The sequence below is a fragment of the Alexandromys fortis genome, unplaced genomic scaffold (genome assembly GCF_014885135.2).
Source record: "Alexandromys fortis isolate MF-2015 unplaced genomic scaffold, M_Fortis_MF-2015_v1.1 scaffold_40, whole genome shotgun sequence".
Taxonomy (NCBI): domain Eukaryota; kingdom Metazoa; phylum Chordata; class Mammalia; order Rodentia; family Cricetidae; genus Alexandromys; species Alexandromys fortis.
The window spans coordinates 13,820,437-13,839,259 of NW_026067966.1; the positions used below are offsets into that span (position 1 = coordinate 13,820,437).

Genomic DNA, 18,823 nt, shown 5'->3' on the forward strand with positions numbered 1-18,823 from the left:
ATAACCATCAAAGGGAATTTAGATGAACAATGAAAAATAAGGGATAATCAACTGATATGTTTAATACCAATTCTGGAGTCTGGAATGCGCTTGCAGCACCACTACTTTTTGGCATGCATTATTCTCTCGTCAGGATCACAAAGAGAATGGGCCTGTTGTATTCATGCCAGTTCTACTCAGTAGGAGCTGAGATACTTCAGGAAAATTACTGAGTATCTGACTCCATCAGAAAGGAAAAATGAGTATGAGTCACCTATTGAATGAAACAATGGATACAGAGTATGTACTATACTAATACACTGTAACCAAAACAAAAATTCATCATCAAACTGATTAGGGAGTTTGCAAAGTACAGAGACCAGATATAGCTGCACAGAGACACAAAACAATACAAAGAGAAGAAAAGGAGACAAAGACACAAGGGTTCTCTGTGACAACTAGATTCTCTGTCCTAAAGAGTAGAAACATTAGAGAAGCATTTATTTAGTTAATTTTTATCATAGGTAAACGAATATAAATAATATTTTCAAAAAATTCTTCTTCCTGGCAATTTTAGTCATAACTTTCTTTATAACAGACACACTATACTGGATTATACTTCCAAAAAAGAATAGACAAGTAAAAATATAAAAATGACAAAGTAAAAATGTAAACAAATCACATCCATACTAATCATTTAGAAGTCAAAAATATAAATACACATTACTTGAACTAAACAGTCAATATTTTTAATACAGCAGACTGCATTTCAAAAGAAACTGAGAATAAAAAAGCAAAAATGAACTGAGGGAAGGAAATCTTTATCGAATACTTACTGAGCATCTTAATCTGCAGAACTATGAACTGGCATTCCCACCGCATGAACTTCCTCTGTTTGGGTAAAGCTGAGTGATCTGAATTGAGCAATTTAAAATAGTTCTCCAGTAAGGTACTGGTTTCCACCTGACGCTGGTCAGAACTGCTAGTAAGAAGGATATGTACCACTTGTGTCAGGCATTTCAGAGTTAGTTCTCGCTTCCTACCCACTTCCTCAGGATCTCCTTCCTCCCATGAATCACAATCAGACAAAACTCGCATGAGAACTTCCATGGTGGCTGGAGAAATTGCTTGCAAAGCATTCCTCTGAAACAGTAAAAACAATAAAACGACATCTAAAGGTTTTACATATTTGCAATAACAGAGAATTAGTAAGCTTATGGGTAACTTTTTCTTTTAAATAAATTAACAAAGTTATTAACAGATATATTTGATAAACACTGCAAATGTTACTTGTATTGAGGCCTTATTTTGTTCACTACTAATCTGAAGTTCAACTTCGCCTTCTTTGCAGCTAAAAGACACCATGTAAGATGGTTTTGCTCAAAAAACCAGAGGACAAAGACTATAAAAGGGCTATTTCTTTACAAATGAAAAGGGGTTTCTTTCTTTCCTTTTCCATCCTGGAGATGCTTAGAACCATGCTTAGACACAATGCTTAGAACTACCTTACACTAAGATAGATACAACCCAAGCATTAAATTGTAGGCACTGTACAGAAAGTAAAACAGGACACACAAAGGATCTTAGCCCATGAACATTTCTCAGGGTTTTTGTACCCACTGCTGGTGTGAAAAGACCTTGTATATGTGCTGCTTTTATTGGCTAATAAAGAAGCTGCTTTTGGCCAATGGCTTAACAGAGTAAAGCCTGAAAGAGATATAGAGAGAGAGTAGGCAGAGTCAGAGAGATGCCATGGAGCTGCCAGAGAAGAAAGGTGCAAGCTGCCAGCCAGAACCTTAAAGGTAGGCCAAAAGCCTCATGGTAAAATATAAAATAATAGAAATGGGTTAACCAAAGGTATAAAAGCTAGCTAGCAATACGCTTAAGTGACTGGACAAGCAGAGATTTAAATAATATAGCTTCTGAATATTATTCCATGGTCCTGACAGTCGGGAACAAACAAGTGGTCTCCACTAACAAATTGGGGCCAACGTGGCCAACTAAATCTACTTAAAACGTAAGAAAGTTTGGGAAGAAATTCCACGCAGCTCCTTTAAAAGGGGTCTTCCTGATTCAGTGATTTATACCACTGGGGTGGAAAAAAACTGAGTGGTTTTGAAATGGAAGCTTCCTGGTTTGTGCTGCCAGCATGAACTCTGGCTCTTTTAGGAGGCCGAGCACTTGAATGGGGTTTGTGGGCTTCTAGTGTACTGTAAGTTACTTGTTGGAAGCATGGGCCAACAGGCTACCAGAGTTGAAGTGGTGAGCGTGGCTCCCACCTGGCAGTCTCAGAGGCAGTGAATGGACCTCCACCACATTGGACTGGGCTGAATCAAAAGGCTAAGAAGCACTGGCCCTAGCTATGCCCACTTAGCATTTAAAAAAACGGGGGAGCTTCTGGTCAGGAAAAAATTACAAATATGCAATAAAGACAAATTCAGATAAAAAAGACCTGTAAACCGGTCACAATGCTGGAAAAATGTAAATAGGTTTGGGACAGAGAAGAAAAAGAATATAGAGAGTTATAAAAAAAAAAAAGTAAGTAGTTTTAAAAAATAAAATGAAGTCTTTAAAGAGACAGAGTAAACTTGTAGAAAAATAATAGAGTAAGAAAAATAAGCCACATAACAATGAAATATAGACAAAAATTTTGGATTATATGTACTATTATGTTTCCTTTAAATTTTTTGACTGTGAAAGAGCTAAGTACAGAGCAACATTTCATTGTACAGGCTGCTAAGATAAACTAACATACATACTTGACAGGTATCTTGATTTCAAAATATGGGTCGAAAGATAAAATGCTTTGGAAAAGAGGTTCTACTTGCTTCCATAGAGGATGAGAACCTATGGATCTCTTCTAGACTAATGTGGTTAGATGAAGCAAGACTCCCCTGAAAGGATGCCATTAACACCCCCCAAAATACTTTTCCCAACAAAAAGCAGTAAGCACTTTGGAGAACTATGCCCAAATTCCTAAATATTGTTTATAAATATTTGTTTACATTTAAAGGAGAATGTGCTATAGAAATTTTCATTGGCATGGAACTCGGTTTATTGATATAAATTTAAGGTCAATGTTGTTATATGTATACTATATATTTCAGATCTTGATTAAGGTCTCATGTTTGTGCATCTCATTAAAAATGTAATGTATAATTTAAAAATATAGGTTAACAGATAATCATCTGTAATAGTCAAGCTTATAGTTATGTTAAATTTTCTAGATGTACAGAGACACATTTCAGATGAATAGTTATTCTTCAAACCTTTCAAAGTCCTCTAGAATATGAAAGTTAAAATGTTTTAAGAACTTAGGATTTTTTCATGACAGTGAGACACATCTGCTCCTGGAAGTACCAAGCTACTTCAAGATGATGATGGGCATCGAAGAGGCTCCTCATGGAGTGAGGAGTTTGTTACCCATTGGGGAAAGAAACTGTTCTTGCCTTAACTGTTTGACTGGACTTTCTAGATCCACAGAACTGCCTAAAGAAGGTGAGACAGTCCTTCGGGGTCCCTGCTTCATGAAAGAGTCTGCCAAACATTCTGCAGGACACAGAAGAAAGTGACTGACAAACGGACAATATAGGTGGAACTGTCTTTGAAATTTCCTGCTTCATGGAACAGTCTGCTGGATACTATGGGCCAGTAGTCTGGGCTGAAGATGGATGCTCAAATGATACAGAAGATCTGTGGGTGACTATCCACACAGCGAGATGTCTCTGTCATTTCTAGAGACTTGAAAGTGGCTTACAATACACTTCCTGTTTACTCAGGTAATATATCCATCTGGAGTCCTTGATGGAGTTGAAGAAAAGATATAGTTTTCTCTAGTTATGATAAAGTAGATGTAAGTATTGTAGTTATAATTCTTGCTTGATACCTTTTTTTAATGTAATTTTACTATGTTAAAATTAAAACCTTCCTTTTTATTTAAATAGAAAAGGGGGAATGGTGTGGGAAGTCCTTCTACGTGTTGCTTTTATTTAATGAATAAAGACACTGCTTTGGCCTGTGATAGGGCAGAACAGAGGTAGGCACGGAAAACTAAACTGCTGGGAGAAAGAAGGCAGAGTTGAGGGATGCCATGTAGCCGCCGCCAGAGACAGATGTGATGGAATCTTACCAGTATGCCACAGCCACATGGCAATACCCAGATTAAGAGAAATGGGTTAGCCAAAGACAGAAGAGCTAGCTAGCAATGCGCCTAAAATATTAGCCAAGCAGTGATTTAAATAATATAGGACGGGACACACAGAAACTTCTGCCAATACACTGCATACATTTAAATTTCTTAAGTAAATTTAAAACATCAGTGTTACTAGATTTTATGTTATAGAACTAAGTCCATTCCAAATGACTTAGGTTTAACGTAAAATGACTGACACATTAATGACTGATTTTATAAATATTTCTGAAACTCCTTTTTTTAAAAGAATATTTATTTATTATGAATACAATATTCTGTCTGTGTGTATGCCTGAAGGCCAGAAGAGGGCACCAGACCCCATTACAGATGGTTGTGAGCCACCATGTGGTTGCTGGGAATTGAACTCAGGACCTTTGGAAGAGCAGGCAATGCTCTTAACCTCTGAGCCATCTCTCCAGCCCTGAAACTCCTTATGTAGAGTAGCTGCTATTAAAATGAAATAAAACCAGGCTTTATAGCAGAGGTCTATAATCCCAGATCCGTGGGGAAGTTAAGGCAAGAGAACCAATAAGTTCATACCTTGCTTGGGCTACAAAGCAAGTTTGAGACTAATATAGACAATTTAGTGAGACCCTGTCCCAAAATTTAATTGTGACAAAAAGGAGAATTGTATACAGTTCAGTGCTATAGCAGTGTCTAGCACATATGAAGTCCTAGGTTCACTGTCTAATAATGCAGAAGAAAAAAAATATGTAATGAACATAAGTGTGCAATAACAGTCCATAGGTCACTCAGTCTCACTTTTACCAATAATAATAATAACAGATAATATTATGGAAGAAAGTACTGATGGCATTAACCATCAGTACTCCTAAAAATCTAGACTTTTAGAAACCAGGATGTTTTTCCTGGATACATGGCTACCAACAATATAGATCATACTGTCTATTTCCCCTGCTGATAAGAAGGCTCAGGAAATGAATTTTACCATCTGGACACATTTGGTCCTTTTACATGACAATGCCCGAGTTTGGTAAAGGAGACACGGGACTGAGCAGATGCAGTGTGGCACTTCTCTAGTTCAAGCACCTGAGAGGCAGAGGCATGCAGATCTGATCTACAAAGTGAGTTCCAAGCCAGCCAGGGCTATATAGTGAGACCCGTGTAAGAAGAGAAGGGGGACGGAGGGAAGGAGGGAGAATGAAGAAATGAGAGATCAGTATCTCCTGAAAAGATTTTATGTCAGTATCTATCATGACCCCATTTTTGTGCTCCAAATGTCCGACATTATGGTCAAAACACTGGCAGCTGCTAACAAACTGACGTTCAGAAGGAATCAAGAGTCTCTGAAGAGCCTGAACTGTTTACTAACTTTGTATTTTCTTCTTTCCCCTCAAGTGCTAGGGACTAAGCCCAGGGCGACCATATGCTAAGTGTATGCTGCATCACTAAGCTACATTTCCAACTCCACAATTGCAGTTTTTGATTCAGAGACAAAAATAAACTAAATTAAGCTTGGATTATTTCATTATTATACTGCAAATAATAAATCAGATACAATTCTAACCTCCTTCATTCTTACAAGCACAGGTCACTTTTGCTCGTTGTTTTACCAAGAGTATGTGCCCTTTAGTCCTTGTATATATCCTGTTAATATCACTGTTTGCACATTATAAGTATGTAATCTAAAGACAAATAATTTGAGTTCAACCTCTGTGAGACAGACTTGTTTCAAACCTAGGTCAACCCTAGCATCCTTACACTTAACAATACACAACAGAATCTCTCTCTCTCTTTTTTTTTTTTTTTTGGTTTTTCGAGATAGGGTTTCTCTGGTTTTGGAGCCTATCCTGGAACTAGCTCTTGTAGACCAGGCTGGTCTCGAACTCACAGAGATCCTCCTGCCTCTGCCTCCCAAAGGCGTGCACCACCACCGCCTGGCCTCAACAGAATCTCTTATGTATATTTACAGACCTAAAATACAAATATGTCAGTGAACAATTCAAGTACAACACTTTGGGAAAGACCCGTTATCAGACTTTTTCTTTTCCTTTAATAAGATCCTTCTTACATCATCAAATACTCAACCAACTAAAATTCTGTTGTCCTGACCCAATAACCAGCAAGCAGCCTTCTGACATCTGTAAGTCTAACTGACTATGGTCTGATCACAAAGATTCTGAGTAGCACATAACACAATAAATCAAGTCTCTGGTACCTATTTTATTTTTCATGGTAACAGTTCATTACAGAATTATCCTTGAGGTCATTACCTATGAATGAGTACTAACAAGAATATGTCTCTAGGTGCTCAGAGATGAATGAGACCCACGTAGGATTCCCCCTCAGTCAACAACACCAATCCTATTTTTTTTTCATGTTTATCTATCTGTCACTTCCTAATCACAACAGTAAAAAATTGATGGAAACTGTAAGGCAATGATCCAAAAGAAGAAAAGCAGCAAATGAAACAAAGTGATAAGCGAACTTAAAACAGAAAGTAAGGTTGAGGAAAGGTGGCACACCCCTTTAATCACAGCACTCTGGAGGCAGAGGCAGGAGGATACTGAGTTCAAGGTCAGCTTGGTCTACAGAACAAGTTCCAGGACAGCCAGGGCTACACAGGGAAACCTCGTCTCAGAAAAACAACCAGAAAGCAAGATCTAAACTACTGCTTCTTTCATCTTAGAAAGACTGTTATATTCCACCAGAATCAAGAGAAGTGCACAAAACCTACCAGGAAGCCTAAATAGTGACACTGGATTCTAAAAAGGGAACAGGATAAATAAACCAGAGAAAGAAATTCTAGCAGACATCTAAAAGCGACAGGAGGGAATGTGCAATAGATGTGAAGATTACTAATTGAAAAATATAAAAATATAGATAGAAACAAAAATAGAAAAGATAGGGAGAAAATTTCAGCAGTGGAAATATAGTATTTTATTTAAATTTCAATGTAAGCAACAAAACACAGCGATGTAATTCTTGTGATTCTGCCACCAATAAAAATGTGTACTTTCATATTTTATAGTTGTTACGACATAGCAAGATCCTTTACAGCCTATCAAACGTAAGTTCTTCCTAGGTTATGTATGCTGTTCTTCCAAATTCCTTGGCTCAAGGAATCCTGTCTCAACCTCCTGCACCTTTCTGACTAAAGCTTTGTAGCACCATGACTGACTCACTGCTGTATCCTGTTGTTTTATGAATTATAAAAAGCCATAATTGGAGAGCCAGGCCATGGTGGAGCACACCTTTAATCCCATGACTCGGGAGGCAGAGGCAAGTGGATCTCTGAGTTTGAGGCCAGCCTCAGTCTACAGAGCAAGTTCCAGGATAGCCACAACTATACAAAGAGAAACCCTGTTTTAGGGTGGGAGGTGGGGAGGAACCATAGTGGAGCTGAACAGAAGCATTAGTGTTTGCCTCTATCATGTATGGGGTCATAAATTCAATCCCAAAACCATACAAAAGCACATATTATTATGTCACAAATTTGTTTTATTACCATTTCAGCAACTAAATTTCAAGGTAGTTTTTCTTTTATGATATGTATTTTAGACATTTATAAATTCTGATAAGTGTCTTTACCAAACTCTACATGGGTATACTGCACAAAATGTACAAAAGGACAAAGACTCTCTCACTTAAAATGCATCATTTAAGAAAACATGTAGAACATTCTCTCTGAATTATCAGCCTTTTGGCAACAGGCAATTACATTTAGTTTGCCAGAGAAATAGTTCTGGAACATATATAGCTGTATAAATATATTTAGTAATTGCATCTAGACAGCAGAGTGAATAAATTTATGACTTTGGAAATCAAACTGGCTAGAATTTTATTTCTTCATACCTCTAATAAAGCTGATTTCCTTTATACTTTAAAATAATAACTAAAAGTCAATAGAAATAGGAACTTATAATATCAATACTCATCTAATCTATTCATCCAATAATACTAATTGTCAGTGTTAATGTTACTTAGGTTTTTAATGGAAGATTTTAAGAAGTTTAGTTTTAAATAAGATATAGATTTGAAAGTTATCTGAAGCATCAAGTTATAAAAGACAGAATGCATTAAATAATCCATGAAGAGACTTTCGTGTTGTTAACTACAAATTATACATTAACTTTCAACACAGTCCTCACCTGCCCACCGGCTACAATGGCTCCAAAGAGATGCAATAAGCAACACTTAAGACTTTCCTTGAGATGTTCACTTTCCTGAAAACATTCTGTGAATATAATACACAAATAAACAAATCAATAAGATTTCTATTTCAGAACACAATTCATGTCTAAGGAAATTGACATATGAAGAACTCTATGAAAAGGCTAAAAACCTGTCAGAAGGCAAGGCTGACAAATGTGTCATGTCTCATTTACTTCTCACAGTACTCCATAAGAACATCCTGTCTCAGTATAAAGAAGCTACTGGAAGATAAGTTATTATCTCATTTGAAGTAATGTGGTTACTAAGTGACAGAACTAGAACTTAACCCAGTCCTAATTTAAACTTTCTTCTGTTTTCTTAACAACTGACCCTTACTTTAGTGAATTACAAAATAAAAGAGTTAAATAAAAATATCTTAAATCTACTCCAAGAATCAATACTCTAAATTTCTAGGACTAATGTCTTTTATCATAATAAAATATTTTGCTACTTTTAAATGCTATAAATGCTCACGTCAAAGAAAAATAAGGCAGAAAAACAAAACAATAAATTCAGAAGTTTCCTTCTGATCTTTTCCTCAATTTACCAACATACTTCTAACTTCAATTTTTTAAAGAAAAAGAACTGTACAATATAGAGTCTTTTTAAAGATTTCAGTGAATATTGGATCCAGGATTCTCACCTCAAAATACAAAAAACTATGGAGCAAAATTTGCTTTTGTAACCTATGTCAATCCTCCAATATACATTAAATCATCTCCAGATTACTTAGACTAGCTAAAAATGCAAATAGTATGTAACTCTAACAATGTACTGTTTAGACGAAAACAAAAAAGTCTATACATGTATAGATGTAATTTCTTTCCCACTGTATGTTTTTAAGCTACAGCTAGTTGTGTCTACAGATGTGGAACTCATGGATGTGAAAAGTACTGAATACGCTTTTAGTTTTTTAACTTAATACATTATAGACATTACTATAATTTAACAGATAATCTACCTTATTCATCTTTATCACCAAAACAAAACAGCATGATGAACATTTTGTTAACCAGTTCTCTACTGACAAACTGTTGTTACCCCACCAATTTGGGAGGAGTGCTAGATCATGTACATGTATGTGATTCTCATTAACTCTCCCCCTAAACACTGGAATTATAGACTGTGTGGGTCCTCACATTTGCACACTAAGTACTTTATTGACTGAGCCATCTGCCCAGCACTTATTTGTCCATTCTTTTTATAATCCTATAGTAAATACTGTTTTGCCTTTATTACATACTTACATAAAAATATAACGACAGATATCCAACTTTACGCATAACTCTTCCAAATATAGCTGTAAAATGTACTAATAGAAACTCGTAGTTAAAAAAAAAATTAAGCCGTGACAGCTATGTTGGAATAACTGTTTTAAACAATATAAAAATGGACAAAGGGGTCCCAGAAATAGGGTCAGAAAACTGTTAAACATAGATGGAAAACATATTGAACTCAAGGATTAATTCAGGTTTCTGTTTAGAGACACTTTCAGAATTACTGCACAAAATGGGAGGACCCTAAAAGACCAGTGCTGTTTAATGAGTTCAGGGGACAGAAAACAATTTTAGGAGAGGCTGGAACAACTGGAATTTGCAAAGTAGAATACTGGAATGGAGAATGTTATACCAGATGCTTCGAAAACACATATAACACTTGCTTTGTGGTTTGAGTAACAATCCTCATCAGATAATGTAAAATTCTACAAGCAGGCAAAAACTATGAAGATGGTGTAAGCAGAAAGATTTTATAATCTTATACTAAGATGTAAGATGGGTATTTCATTCAGCTCTAGGGAAACTTAAGAAAATAAACAGTATAAAGACTATAAAAAACACATTCTATGTATTCTCTAATCAAAATTTTGCTAGAAGGGGAAGTGAGAAGATTTACCGGGTAGAAAGTCAATTCCCGCCAAGCCTGATGGCTTAAATTCAACCACCAGGATTCACAGGTAGAACAACGACTTCTGACATTTATGTAGACATGTACAACACATACACACAGAGATTAAAACAGACAACGAATTTTAATGCATGTTGGGAGGCACATTTTGTTACCAAACACACACACACACACACACACACACACACACACACAAAACCCACACATTTTCTAACAAAGTAGCAAAAATAAGTTATCTGAAGAGCCCTTTCAAGATAATTGCAACAAAAATGAAAAAAAAATTCTATCTCATCCAAAGCCAGAGTCAAAGCAAAGGCCATGAAAAAGAGGAAGGTGATGCAAAAAGGTGAATACAAGTTTCACATATTTTTGATCATCCAAAGCAAACGTCCCACCCCAAATCAACCTCAGTGTCTTCAAAGCCATTCCAGAAAAAATATGCATGATCACTACACCCCCACTATATCCTCTGATAAAGTCAAACAATTAAAAAAAAAGAAAGAAAAAAGGTAACAAACTGCTCCATTTGGAAGTCAAAGTCAGCAAGCATCAATTTAAACAGGTTTCAAAGAAATGCATGATACTGAAACAGACAACTCGACAGCTTGTTCGGCCTGGTGGAAAGAAAAGGGCCCTCTATGTTCCATTAGCTTCTATCTACAATATTTTGGGTGTTTTCAACAAAACTGAAATAATCTGAGGCCCCAAGTCATATAACAAAACCTTTCACTTTCCTAGATCACAGGATATATGGAATCTCTAAGTCTAAAGCCCCATTACTATTGTAGAAACTTTATCTGGAAATCATTTGTCTCAGGGTATCCAATCCTATCAAAGCCATCCAGGTCTTTCTTAAATCCTACCACCAGAAAACAGCTTAGGGCCTCTGGAAAACTAACAGGTTACTGTATACTTTGGATTCCTACTTATAGCTTTATGCATAAGCTTCTAAATGAATCCCTAAAATGAAGCAACCAAGTTCTCTTTCATGGGACTAAGAACAAAAGAAGTCTTCTGAGAAATCAAAGGCTTCTTTAATCAGGGATGTAACTTTGGAGGTTATCACAACCTGACAGATCTTTTAAACTGTATGTTACCAATTACCAGGGTGTAACCCTGGAGTTCTCAATTATGCCCTAGGTCAAAGCTATCAATCTACTTGTAGGGTATTTACTAAAACTGATTCAGTTGTCCAACGGCTGACAGGATACATTAACTACAGCCTTTAATCCTAGCACTTGGGAGGTAGAGGCAGGTGGAATCTGAGTTCTGGGACAGCATAGTCTACACAGTGAGTTCTAGGACAGTCCAAACTATGTGGAGACACTCTGGTTCAAAAAGAGAAAGGGGGACAGAGAGGAAGGGAGGTGGAAAAAGAAGAGAAAAAGAAAAAAGAATAGTAGTTGTCACGACTCTTTTAATAGGAGAAGTCCTTAAATTTACTTTGGGGTCTCCACTGTCTATATTTTATATCAAATAACCTCTCTATTTAATCCCAAATCTCCCACTGGTTTAGATACTCTTCCGTTACCAAGCCTGGCTACTTGTTACTTTGAAATATTTTTACAACAGTGTCCTACCTCAACTCTTCTACTTTATTTCCTACCCCAGAGTATGGTTTACTTTACTTACAGTTCACAAATGCAATATGGCTCACCAACAGCAGTTCCTAGGTGAGTAATGAACAACCAACAGCAGTTCCTCTGTGAGTAATGAACAACCAACAGCAGTTCCTAGGTGAGTAATGAACACCCAACTCCTTCCAGGTATCACAGAAGCCTGATCTCTGCCACCCAGAAATCAGCACAGTTGGTTAGAAGGCTTAAATTTTGCTGGAACTTAACCAGAGCAAATGGGAAAATATGTACACTGACTTTAAATACCTTTCTTGGTAATACATGCACATACTGCCCTTTGGAGGAAAAAGAATTTATTTTAATGCTAAAAGCAATCCCATCAATTATGGATTCATTAGAGACAACACATTTTCTGGCTGAAATAGCAGCGGTCCATTACAAGGGATACCAAATAAGAAATCATTTAGGAAACTAAGAAATGAGAGGCAGCAGGTAAACAGGCAGCTGACTATCCCTTACCACATGTTAGTGCTCCTTGCACACGACCTTTCCACCTCAACCTGTAAAGGTCACTGAAGCATCTGAAGCCCTCTTTCCGGAAATTAATCCTCCACTTAGCTTTTCAGGTACTCTTTAAAATAAAAATGTGCCTTCATCTGCTTCCCAAATCACTCAATTTATATCCAAATTCTGGGAAGTTGATACTATCTTCATTCCTTTTAGAGGCCTTACTCTTCTAAAATGGTGTAACATTCTAATCAGACCACTAAGTAGTTTTTAAAAATTATGCCCAGAGATTGAGTATATCTAAAGAGCGGTATTACCAAGAGCCTACATAAGACGTCAAACAGCTTTTGGCCTAACCCCTTCCGAGGTGATTTATCAATGCCTTTTTCTATATGTAGATCTGTTTCACGAGGCAGAAACCCAATCATCCATTGAATATCCTTCTAAGCCTAACAAACCATCAGGCTATAAAAAACACAGATTACAGAGACTGCCTAAGGGTTATGGAGATTGTCTAAACTGCTTTCAATGTGAAAAATGGGTGTTAATATAAACTTACATGGAGGCGCCTAATAGCTATCAACTGACTGGCTCTTTCTTTCCTTTTGCATTTATTTATTTACCATGTGGGAAAGGAGGCACATGTTTTCATGTATGGCACCAGTATGGACGTCAGAGGATCACTTTGGGGGGGGGGGGACTCATTCTTCTGTGAGGACGTGGCCACTGGTAAGGTTCCCATGTTCCAATGAATGACTCTGCTATCATGCATATATGGGTAACAATAACTGGAGTTATCAGGTTATTTAAAAAAAAAACTCATGAAGTTTGTGAAAGGTATGTTTTGAGGAAAATATAAGAGGAATTGGAGGGATAATGAGAGTAAATATGATAATATTTCATTGGATGTGTACTAGAGAGAAGGCTCTGTGGTAGAAAGCAACTGTTGCTCTTGTAGAGGACCACGGTTTGATTCCAAGTACCAACACTGTAGTTCACAATCATCTTTAACTGTTGTTCCAAGGCATCTGATGTTATCTTGTGACATCTAATGTATTCGGTTCATAGGTATACATACAGCAAAACATTCACATAAAATAACTAAATCTAATTTTTAAAAGTAAAAATTAAGCTGGGTGTGGTGACACATGCCTTTATTCCCAGCACTCAGGAGGAAGAGTGAGTTCAAGAACAGCCTGGTCTACAGAGTAAGTTCCATGACATCTAGGACTACACAGAGAAGCCATCTCAAAAGAACAAAATAAATAAATCAAATAAACATAAAAACTGTTCTTTATTCAGGCCCAAGACTATGCTCATGGCAACAGAGAAGATAAAAGTTGAGTCAATAGACATACCTGATGTGAAATTCCCCTCTGTATGTTGTGAATACAATTGTTTAATAAAGAAACTGTCTTAGGCCTGTGATAGGATAGAGTAGAGGTAGTCAGGGAAAACTAAACTGAATGTTGGAAAAAAGGTGGGGGAGTCAGGGAGAAGCCAAGCAGCAGCCGCCAGAGACAGTTATGTCAGGATTTTGCCTTGCCGGTAGGCCACGAACCTCATGGTAACATATAAAATAATGGAAATAGGTTAAGATGTAAAAGCTAGCTAATAAGAACTTAGAGCTAATAGGCCAAGCAGTGATTTAATTAATATAGTTTCTGTGTGGTTATCTGTGGTCTGAGCTGCCGGGCGGCCGGGAAACAAACAAGCGGCCACATTTACCCACACATACCCACTCCCACTACTCTGGACTTCAATACATACTCTTCTTTAAGGCCATGACTAAAGTCCTTTACAACTGACTATCCCAGAGCTAGTTCTTTTGCTTTAAACCTGGTTGCTAGATAGGATACTTCCCCAATGCTCTAGTAATTTGAATTGAAATCAAAAAAGACAAGAGCTTTAAGAGGATGAGACAACGGCAGCAGTGCTAAGATATGTGCCAAGCCTTGCCTTTCCAGCACTCCTTTCACAACAATTAAATAATCAAGACATCAAATCTGAGGAAAAACTATATAAAAGACTAACAAAAGATGTTTAAGTCAGAAAATCTTTTAATACTGAAAACAACAGATCTGTATTTGTTCATGTATCCCAGTGGTATTATTTATATAGGACTGATCTCCGTTGATGTAACATAGAATTTAATACTGAAAACAACAGATCTGTGTTTGTTCATGTATCCCAGTGGTATTATTTATATAGGATTGATCTCCATTGATGTGAAATAGGACTGCCTGTCTTTGATTTCTCAGAATGGCAGGTTACTGAGTAGGTCATGAAGTTGAGAATATGTTGGTCAGCTCCTAATGGCATTTAATGGCTCTAAGGCACTACTATCCTTTGGTCCTGGCTGCTCTTAGGATAAAGTGACAGGTATAGACTAGGATTTCTGAATATAAGATCAAGAAGTAAAAATTCTGATTATCCTGCTATGTACCTATCTACCTATACTACAACATGGTTGGAACCTGAATGTTTTCATTGGTGTAACTAGTTAGCTTTTGTTAGAAGATTGATTCTACCCCTGTGGAGATCAGCTACAACTTACATTCTATCTAGTGCCTTGCTAAGTTGCAAACAAGTGGAAGCCCACACAGGGCAAGACAATAGGGTAGGCTCATTGTAGGCAGGCTCAAGGCACCCTGAGTTGCCTGGTATTCTTATCTAGTACCTTCACTAACCTTAACTAAACTTGAAGACCCTCTTTCCTCAAAAGTCTATAAATGTATTTTCCTTTGTTCTTGTTGTTGTTGTTACTCCTACTCCAGATTCCCCAGCAGCAGGCAGCATCACTAAAGGATGTTTCCTTAAATCTGATTCAGTGCATCTCTCTAGTGAATCTCAAAAGAATCTTTATTACTTAAAACAGTTTTTATTCCATCTACAGATATAGAGAATGTCATTTTGGCTTATTAAAATTCTTATTATACACATATTTAGGAAGTTATAAATTATATAGCTCAGAAAATTTCTCTTAATTCTAAAGTATGAATTATTTTATTTAAAAAGCAACTGTAAAAAAGTACTACTTTAAACACCTTCAGCACTTGTCAGGAGACACTGCACTTTTATTAAGGTTGAACATTTTGTGGATATGCCTAATATCATCTCATATACGTTACAAACAAAAGAAAGTACAAGGGCCAGAAAGATAAATCAGTAAGTTAAAAGGTGTTTACCACCAATACAAACAACATGAGCTTAAATCCCAGGATCCACATGTTAGAAAGAGAAGAAACTTTGGCAAACTGTCTGTCTTCTGGCCTCCACACATGCAAAGTGTGGCACATTCATACATGTACAAATGCAAACAAATGAATAAATGATTTTTTAAAAACTCTTAGGGACTGGAGAGAAGGCTCAGTGGTTAAGAGCACTGGCAGCTCTTCCAGAGGACCTGGGTTCAATTCCAAGCAACCATATGGCAGCTCACAAGTGTCTGTAACTCCAGTTCCAGGGGTCCTGATGTCCATGGCAAATTACCAATGCACATAAAATAAAAATAATTTTTTAAAAAAAAAACCTTTTTAATAAAAAACAAAACAGGCTCAACCTATATTGGACATTTCCACCCCTTGTGGTGAATGAAAAGTCTCAAACCAAAGGCAAATAGCTGAGGTGTCTACTTAACATATCAAAGCACACCTGGCCACCAGGTTCTCCCAACATCCCTCAGTCCCTACCTGTTACCAGGGTTTGACTGGCATACCCTGTCTCCTACTCTAAACTTCTCCAGCCCAGGGGCTAGGTTGCCCTTCCCCTAGCTGCTCTTCCCTATATAATTCAGCCACTTTGGCTAAACTGATTTTGTTCACTCTGGAACTTCCAGATGCCTTTGGCTATGCTCTCCTTTTTATCTACAATCTACTTAGAAGCACTCATGTCCTCACTTTTCTTTTCCTTCATTCTTAATTTTTTTTCTCCTCTTATTTTCACTCAACCCACCCTCAAATAGTCCCCTGCAGCAGTTCTAATTCCTTTCCAGATCCCCTTGTTGTCCTCTGAGGCCTGCTCTGAAACCCTTCTACATTCCACTTCAGCCAAAAACAGACAGATTAGCCCAATGCTACTTTCCTAAATGACTTTAGGGCCTCAACTCTTCACGTGTGTATTGTGGGAGAAGTTGTTAGATAGATAATTAGGTATTAGCAGACTGAGAAGACACTGAGTTAAGAAACCAATTAAACAAAGGTCTGGCATGGCAGGACTTTAATATTGGTAAGAAGAATGTGATCTGATTCTTATCTCTGTCCCTAGAGGCATCCTGGGTACCTAAAGAAACATTAACAGATAACTAGAGCTGGCTACAACAGCTCTGAACTTTTAAAGATTTTTATGTAGAAGGAGACACTCTTGATAAAGAGTAAGGACACACCATTGCTCCCTCCTAGAAGAAACAATCTAAGCAAGCCCATCAACCACTTCAAAGTCCCCCAGGAAAATCTACACTACGCTGTGTGTCTTGTCTCTATTCTTGATGGAAATCACAAGGAGTCAAGGCCAAGATTCCAGTGACAATATGACTTACTGACTTAATTAGCCATTTCAGTTCAGGTCGGAAATAAGGACAGAATTATACCAATAAAGACATTACCATTTTCAACTGAAGAGAACAGAGGAAACAGGAAAGAATGAAGGTCAAGTTGTGTTTCTTCAATTTCAGAGGACCACAGCCCAGTTAGAGTGGGTCAGAACAACCTACTCAGAGCCTCAGGGGCAGGATTGTGCTCACAAATACAAGCATACAGGTGGTGACTCAAGAAAGCAGATAAAGGCAAATCCCTACACACACACACAAAAATTTAAGGCCAGCAATATGACTCAGCCAGTAAAGACTTCTACTGTGCAAAGCTGGTGACCTGGGTTCTATGTAAAAACAGAAGCAAAGAATTAACTCCACAAAGTTGGTCTCTGACTGTACACTGCAGCATGTTTACCCACATACATGTCAAACATAGATACATACAATAATTTTAAATAACTAAATAAACTGAATGCCTTATAGAGCTAGAAGGCATGGCACTAGCTCCCTAATCAAAGAGCAAAGCACTAAACCAAATATCATTTTGAATCTTTAAGTAATGGAATTTGTTATCTTTCCCAATTTTATGATAGCTTGTGTAGGGGCTGAATTGTGTAGGCCCATAATTCTGAGAATTCTGAGAGACCAACAAGAAGGTGGTAGCCTGGCTTTTTGATAGTAAGATAACCTGACGCCATCCTAACAAGTGGTCAGGGTATGCTAATGTCATTCTGCTCCTTCTATTGTAAATTAGGAATTTGCCTGGAGAAGAGATGCTTTCAGTAGACATGAAAAATAGGCATAGTCGGGAGGGGACCTAAGTCATCCCCCGCCCCAGGAAACAGAATGCTAATGAACTTCCCCCTCAGTTTACCTTTGTTTAAAAAGAAAGCTGTTTGGAAAATAAATGGTGACTTTTCAGGATGTGATTTGAGATTTTCAGGATCTGAAAGATCCCTGAACTCCCTCCAGAAACTGTCGTATGAACAGCATCTTCCTTTCCATGCCTCTGCTCTGGTATAAGAAATTACTTATGTCGGGGCTGATCCCCGACAAGCTTGAAACACGTACCCCCTTTCTTTCTTCCAATTTATCCCTTTTAGAATGAGAATCTAAATCCTATTCTGGATTCACCATTGTATTTTAGAAGTACCTATCACAGGTTCACAGATGTGAATGCATCTGAGTTTTGCTCATATCTGATTAACAATTAGAGGAGATTTTGGATTCTAGACTATTGAGAACCAATACTGGAATGTGTTAAGACATTTGGATTACTAGGATGAAATAAAAATATTTTGCAAGTGATAAAACATTACTGGGGGGGGGGGTGGAACAGTATAGCCTGGGCTTTTGAAGAAGAGATGAAGTTAGATAAGATCAGAGAAGGGATTGCCTGAAACAACAAAATTGATGCTCTTGTCAGAAGAGGTATCAGTCCTTCTAAAATCTGAGAATACAAGGAGACTACCAGCAGGCTACAAAAAGACTTCACCAAAAACCAAACCCTTGTAGGACCTGGCTCTTACAATGTCAAGCCTCCAAAACTATGAGAAAATAAACTTCTTTGTTTAAGTCACAATCTCAAGTATTCTGTTATAAGCAGTCAAAGCATACTAGAATGTGTGAATATGTTTTATTACCATTGGTTAATAAAGAAGCTGCTTTGGCCTATGGCAGCGCGTAATACAGCCAGGCAGGAAAACTAAACTGAAGAGAGCGAGATGTCTGCAGCCACAAAGGAAGCAAGAATTGAGGTAACAAACCATGAGCCTTATGGTAAAATATAAAACAATAAAAATGAGTTAATTTAAGATGTAAGTTAGTTAATAAGAACCCCGAGCTAATAGGCCAAAGAGAATATAATTAATATTAAGTCTCAGAGTGGTTATTTCATAAGCAGCTTTGGAAACAGGCGGGCAGAGAAATACAAGTCCAAGAGGACTAGTGGGACAG

General features: G+C 37.3%; 1 protein-coding gene across 1 annotated transcript in view; it reads right to left on the bottom strand.

Moving 5' to 3' along the window:
* The window catches only part of Nbeal1 (neurobeachin like 1), a 163,120-nt gene that overhangs the window by 119,996 nt on the left and 24,301 nt on the right, over positions 1-18,823 (bottom strand). Inside the window, exons 8-9 of the mRNA XM_050154206.1 lie at positions 8,284-8,368; positions 816-1,122 (exon numbers count right to left, since the gene is read on the bottom strand). Coding sequence (XP_050010163.1) covers positions 816-1,122; positions 8,284-8,368 — 392 coding nt within the window. The remainder of the gene's footprint in view (positions 1-815; positions 1,123-8,283; positions 8,369-18,823) is intronic.